Below are 7,302 nucleotides of genomic sequence, written 5' to 3' on the forward strand. Positions count from 1 at the left end.
AAAGTAGTGGCTGCACCCATGTTTGGTGGACCCACACCATGAACAGTAAAATCAGAAAAATAGATTTAAAAATATGAAACTTTGTGGCATTGAATATGAGCAAAAATGTTTTACAAGCTTGCAAAGTTTGGACGCCAAATAACATCGAATGATCTCCATATGAAATGAAATACAAACTCTTGCACTGCACCCATGTTTCGGATTTTATGTTTGAGCACACACTTTGTTTTTTTTTCGTACAGACTTCCTAGGGTCTCATTTGGCCACGAAATTTGGGAAGCACCTAAAACATTTGCTCATAATTGGATTTGCAAAGTTTTGAAAAAAAATTGGTTTGTTTTGCTACGTTTTTGATTGTAGGTGTAGCGGGGGTGCAATGTCCCTGGGTGTAGAACAGCCACACTCATTCTAAAACTCTACTGGTTGTGTGGATTTTTCAGGCGTAGTACTCATTGTGCACAAAATAAGGGTCATTTTTATTACTAAAATCCTCACTTATTGGCATCCATAAAAAAATCTGCATGTTGAAATCCTATCCTACTGCTACAATTTTTAATTGACAAAATCAAGGAGACCAATAATTTTTTTAAGGTGACCCCAAATTGAAAACTTATTTTGTCAATGCGAGTTATTCTAAATATTTGGGGGTGCCCTATGTCTCGCATTAAGCGAGAGGAGCGAACCCTCGCTGAAGGCAAACGCCACTTGGGCAGGCTCAGGCACGCAGGATACAAAAAACACTCTTCAATAACACATATGAAAAATATTGAACAAGTATTTGAAAAAGTTGAATAACTATTAAAAATGTTGCAAAAGTATTTAAAAATGTTGAACAAATATTTGATAAATTTTGAATAAGTATTTAAAATGTTGATCAAGTATTTAAAAAATGTTGAATAAGTACTAAAAAATGTTGAATGAGTATTTGAAATATGTTGAATAAGCATTTGGACAATGTTGAACGTGTATACGAAAAATGTTGATCACTTATTAAAAACAATGTTTTCCACCTATACAAAAATATAGACTGAAACCAAAAACAAACATAAGGATAACCAAAAAGTGGAGAAGAAAAAAGAAAACCAAGAAAAAAATTGAGAAGAAAAAATAAAGCAAAACAAGTATTTGAATTTTTTTTAATAAATATTTGAAATTTTTTGAATAAGTATTTGTGAAAATATTGATCATGTATATAATAGTGTTGAACAAGTATTTAAAAAAATGTTGAATTAGAATCAAAATAAACAAAAGAGAACAAATAAAATAAAAAACAAAGAAACAAAATGCAAAATTGAATGAAAAGAATGAAAGAAAAACGGAGAAGAAAAAAGAAAAGAAACAAGAAAAAGGGAAAAATCCCGAAAAAATAGGCTGCAGTAGCCTCAAGTAGAACATGCCCCTTGTTCTTACCACGAAAGGAACTTTCACGGTCTATTTGCCGCAGAACGCGGCGACAGGGGGGACCAGTCCGCAGACACGGATGCCGGAAGTAGCCATAAACTTGACGAATTTGATACAAACCGGACGAAATACATTACATTTTGAATATATTTTAACTAAAATAGCAAAAACTATGTGTACGTACGGTCGCGCGGAGCTCCACTCCCATGACATAGATACACTAGTCTACGGCCGGCCGCGACTTGTCTTACTCATCATTTCACTAGTTGCTTCATTGTTTGGTAAGCAGGCAAGTCTGTTCCAATGTCCATTATACACTACTGTTCTGGATTGTATGTATATGAACCTGCAGCAGAGGATCGACAAATATACTTATATTTCTACAAATCAGCTTATGAAGCACCAGTTATCTACAGAGTTTTCTGTTAAACTATTTCCCTACTAGAAGTTCGAGTATGCAGTGAACATGATGGCTTATCTTCTCCAGTCACTTTTATCTAATTAGAAAAATTGCTTTAATTACATTACTGATTTAACTCTAGCAGGTGCAAATTTCAAATCTACATCTCTGACAGTACTTCTGAATATTATGGTTGCACTTGAAGATTCATTGTTTTGCGATGCTGTTTACTGTCATTTCAGTTTTCACAACATGCCAAAGCCTGTAGTTCATGGTTTCCCAGGCCACCGAATCGAAATATATTACAGAGAAAACGTAGTTTACATAATATTTACAAGTTGTCAAAGTTCCACGGGAAACAGGGCATAACCTAAACAGATTGAAAACTGAAGACAGAAAAACCAGGCCTCAGACCACAACCAGAAACAGCAAACTAAAAGTGAATTTGGCATAGGAAAATTAACAATATGAACAAATGCCTTGTTTCTTACTTAATGAACCAATCAAACTTGTTGAAGTATCAGTCAGTTGTTGAGGAACCCTAGTAGCCTGCCACCATTCCACCTTTGTCCCCATACAATCCATCTCATTATCAGTGTGTGATTTTGCTAAATAAAGTACGTCAAAAACTTGGTTAGATGTGCCCTAAGATCCAGTGGTGCTGAATAAACTGGCACTGAAAGTTACTTGTTTGAGCGCACCTACTTCCTCAGACCCACAAATAAGCATAGATCCTGATAAATTTGCACCAGAGGAATCCTTGTTTTCCATGTACTCCCTCCGTTCCTAAATAATTATCTTTCTAGAGATTTCAACAAGTGACTACATACGAAGCAAAATGAGTGAATCTACATTCTAAAACATGTCTACATACATCCGTATGTTGTAGTCCATTTGAGATGGCTAGAAAGACAATTATTTGGGAACGGAGGGAGTAAATAGGATTGTTGGTGCTGCAGTAACAAGGACAAATAGTTCAGCATTTTAATTCATGCAATCATCATCTTTTTATTTTTGTACAAGGACTTTACAGCTCATGTTTGATTGTTACCCTCTTCTGTTAGGTAGTACTCCCTCCGTCCGGAAATACTTGTCATTAAAATGAATAAAAGGGGATGTATCTAGATGTATTTTAGTTTTAGATACACCCCTTTTTGTCCATTTTGATAACAAGTTTTTTCAGACGGAGGGAATATCACGAAAGGTTCACGAAGGATCAGGTTACTAGGCAAATTTGTTGAGAATGAATGCGAAAAAGATAGACCGTCTGATGGAGCTATACACACAGTAAATCTAGTTTCAAGAGAGCCAAGGGAACTGCTGTCATTTCCTCATTATTAATTGCTAGTATGATCTCTTTGCGCCATGCAGGTATTCGGACAGAGTGAAAGCTGAGACTGAAAGGTTCGAAAGCCTTGATTTAGATGATTTAGAGGGTGTTTGGATTCAAGGGATTTATTTTAATTTGACTAAAAATAGTCTCTTTAAGAGGCTAAAGTTTCAAGCACCCCTGACTGGACTGAAACTAGTCTTGAGACTAAAAACTTTTAGTCAGGGGTACCCCTACTAAAATATGTATTAGGCATGTCTCTCCTCATTTAACTCCTCTCCTTTAACACAGGTGAGTTCTGGATTGAAGGGTTTGGAGGATAATAAATGCTCATTAACTTGATTTTAGTCTCTTTAGTATTTGGATCCAAGCATGAATGAGGCTAGCAAGTTTTAGTCCCACTACTTTTAGTCATGGGACTAAAACGTATCCAAGCACCCTCTTAGAGGTGCCCTTTCTGTCTTGTGACCTCCATGTTAAATCCAAACAGATAATTTATTGCTAAATTGCATGCTCTTATCTCTCAGGTCTAACCGGAAACTTGTAGCTGGGCTTTACACGCTTCAGGTATTACCGCAGTGGCATGGCAGTGCTGCGTCTGATGATATTTATTAGAGTTGTGTCTAATATTATGTACAAGGTAGGTTATAGGTAGACTCTGAATAGTATTGTGTTCACATAGGATATGGAGTCGTGTCCTAGTAGGACACTTGTATCCTAGGCCTCTCATATATAGTGGGGGTAGACACTCGATGTAACCTATGCCAACATAATAGCATCGGAACGCAGGGGAAGCCGGCGGCATGTGCCGGTGTCATGGGCAACCGGGTGCGGTATTGTAGCGGTGTCATGGGGAGGAGCGCCCATAGTCAGGCCCCAGGATGTAGCCATATAGGTGAACCTCGTTAACAAATCTCGGTGTCGTGCTTGTGGGGTTGCTTGATCCTCAGATGATCAACGGTATGCCTCGAGTTTATTCTACAAGTGATATCATGAGCTAGGTTGTTCGGAGGTTGTGGATTGTTGATCTAGAGGAAGTAGGAGCAAGGCGGAAGCATCGGTGGCGGCGCGTGTTGTTGAGTCGTGCGGCGATTGATAAGATGGATCGATTGGGCGAGCGTAATATGGCGTGGGTGAAATTCTCAGCGAGGTCGGATCGAGCAGGCGACTGTCATGCTGTTCCAGATCGGGTCGGTCTCGACGGGATGCGGACGATGCAGCGAAATCCGAGGCGCGTGTGAGGTGGCAGCCCACGCGGGGCGCGTGGCCCAGCAGGCGGCCGATCGCGCCGGAGGTCTGTTTGGGCAGCGGCCCATAGGCTGGCGCGTAGCAAAGGGTCACGTTACACGTAGCTTGATGCTGGTCGCTGGAGCATGCAATACATCGTGAGGATTTGTTTGTTGAAAAAAAAGGAGCGACCAGGTTCACGTGTGTTTACAAGAGCAGTTTTGGTTGGATCAAGTACGATCTATTTTCTGTTATAAGATGCATGGAGAAGCAACAATAAAGAATGACAGGAAAAAAGAAGATTTGTGCAGTTTGCATGAAAGTTTTTTTTTAGGTCAGTTTGCTGAGATGGCTTGGAACACGTGGATAGGCTGCGGAGGCGCGCAAATAAGTGCGTGATACAGGATCATGCATACACATGGCGTCTAAGATATGCACAGACGTGCGGACGGACACGACGGAGGGTAGAGCATGGTTGCAGTCGGATATGTTCGGCTGAGTCGGACTTACAGTCTGACAGTATCGACGCAAGTCGGTTGGTACAGAAGACGGTGGTGGGATCGGCGACGACGACGTAGGAGCATGATGCTGATAGTGACCGACTTCTGGGCGTGGAAACACATGGCGCAGGCCCCGAGGGCTTGTGTGGTTTCGACAAGACTATGGCGTGGGGTTGATTCAAGGTGGTGTACACACAGAGCTTGAAGTCAACGGGACGCGAGGGTGGACTGATCATCTACCATGGAGTCATGTTGAAGGTGGAGCTGGATTGAGGGGCTACGGTGTAAGCATCCAGGGAATCGAAGCCTATTCAGCAAGGGGGGAAAGCGAGTGACATGCAGTTCGGACTGGAGCCCAGTGGTCTTATGGAAGCGTAAAACTCGTCATCGGTCGGTGATGATCGGTGGTACTCTGCAGTGGGGGTTGAGTGATGTGGTTTCACGACCCTTGAGACTCGACCGGGACAGCGGAGGCTCGACGAGGTAATGGCGGCGAGGCGTGCGGTATGCACGGGACATGGAGACGGGCCAGGGCTCTGGTGGTCATACATGTGGTGAGACAACTGCGAATTTGACTCGGGATGACTACAAGCAACGGTGAAATTCTTTTAAGTTTCAGACAGGCGGTCAAGAAAGGAGCGGTGATGTTGAGTTCAGATAACTCTTATGTGTGACACCCAATATGTGAGTTGTTCACTTTCACGCAGGTTAGTGATCAGTGTGTGATGGCGTTGGACGGGTACTCTGAAAGTTGGGAGCACAAACTAAGTAACAAGGAACTTAATTTTGCTCGAGTGTTGACTGTGGTCAAGAAAAGAAGGGAGTACAAGTTACAGGTGGAGTCATATGGAGTCTTTGGAGTAGCAGCGATACTCATGGGATAAGCTCAAGTCCAATGTACATGGAAGTTTGGCGCATTGACGAATTCAAGGTAGCGGAGAATATTCGCCAAGGTGGAGTTTGTTAGAGTTGTGTCGAATATTGTGTACAAAGTAGGTTACAGTTAGACTCACAGTAGTATTGTGTTCACATAGGATATGGAGTCGTGTCCTAGTAGGACACTTGTATCCTAGGCCTCTCATATATAGCGGGGGTAGACACTCGATGTAACCTATGCCAACATAATAGCACCGGAACGCAGGGGAAGCCGGCGGCATGTAACGATGTCCAGGGCGACCGGGTGCGGTATTGTAGTGGTGTCATGGGGAGGAGCGCCCGTAGTCAGGCCCCGGGAATGTAGCCATATCGATGAACCTCGTTAACAAATCTCGGTGTCGTGTTTGTGTGATTGCTTGGTCCTCGAATGATCAACGGTATGCCTCGGGTTTATTCTACAATATTTTTCAGCCTATATTCGGTTGATTTTTGTTCACTCCACCAAGCTTCTGAAACAGTTGTTTGTATGTTTCAGCTAGTGGCGCTTATTCTTGGGCATATCTGGCACTCCGGGTAAGTAAGGCTTCATTCAGTCTTTCTTCCCCGCTTTACTGCTCTGTTGTACAGAGAGTCATGAACGAGATTAAAATGAGCTGTGGTGTTCATCTTTTGCTCCCTGTCATTAATTTTCAGGAACTCACAGATGAGGACAAGAATAGAGTTGCTCCTGAGACAGAACAAGCTGACAGAGGATGATGTCTTTTTTTTTTTTTGTGGGAAGACAGAGGATGATGTCAAGGAGATACTTCAGGCATGTCATTCATTTCTCAAATAAATCATATGTTGTTGAGTAGTTTCTGATGGGATCTAGCGTGAATGGTCATTCGCCGGTTTTCGGCCTTGAACAATAGGGAGGCTGTCTGCATTCTTCAAGTAGGCAATGTTTTTGACAGTTTATTAATCAGCTTGTTGATGCCTGATTCGGATGTGATGCAGGAGTACCACGACAACATCGGGGACCTGGATGGGCCGGAAGAGAAGGAGAGGGCGCAAGGGCGGACCAAGGAAATCATAGCCGCATTGTCGTGATGCATCATCTTCCCGTAGCATTCCACAAGATGAATCCATGACCGGATTGAAATGTGCATCTCATTTGATCTTGTTTGTAAACTAGCCAGCAGTTATCCGTAAAAGCCGTCTTCTTCTGAGAATACATACGTATAGGGTGTGTTGTTCAACTTGTGGAGGAGCAACAAACTGGCATTGCACCTGACCTGTGCTGTGTAGCTTCAGACAATTACTTACTTGCATCTGTTTTGACAGAATGGTCTTGTGATTTTTGTGTCATTGTCACTGCTAGATTTAGTGGCGCTTCCAAGTTTATCTCATCTTTGGCAGTTCTAGAGAACAAGATACAATGCCCATATATTTATGGTTTTTTTCGTAACAAATTCTCTTAAAAATATTATTTGCCTCGTTACCGTCAATTTTTTTTGAAAGAAATTACTGTAAAAAACAGTTTCTATGCCTCGATTAAGTGATGGAAGAAACTCTTAAAATATGTTCTT

At 41.8% G+C, this 7,302-nt stretch overlaps 1 protein-coding gene across 1 annotated transcript; it reads left to right on the top strand.

The window, feature by feature from the left end:
- The first annotated feature begins 3,166 nt into the window (after positions 1 to 3,166).
- On the top strand, positions 3,167 to 6,823 carry LOC123158598 (uncharacterized). The gene is made up of 4 exons (XM_044576511.1): positions 3,167 to 3,172; positions 6,270 to 6,307; positions 6,428 to 6,545; positions 6,731 to 6,823. Exons 1-4 carry the CDS (start codon positions 3,167 to 3,169, stop codon positions 6,821 to 6,823), a joined length of 255 nt encoding a protein of 84 aa, XP_044432446.1.
- Positions 6,824 to 7,302: the final 479 nt, after the last annotated feature.

The sequence above is a fragment of the Triticum aestivum genome, chromosome 7B, assembly GCF_018294505.1.
Source record: "Triticum aestivum cultivar Chinese Spring chromosome 7B, IWGSC CS RefSeq v2.1, whole genome shotgun sequence".
Classification (NCBI taxonomy): Eukaryota; Viridiplantae; Streptophyta; class Magnoliopsida; order Poales; family Poaceae; genus Triticum; species Triticum aestivum.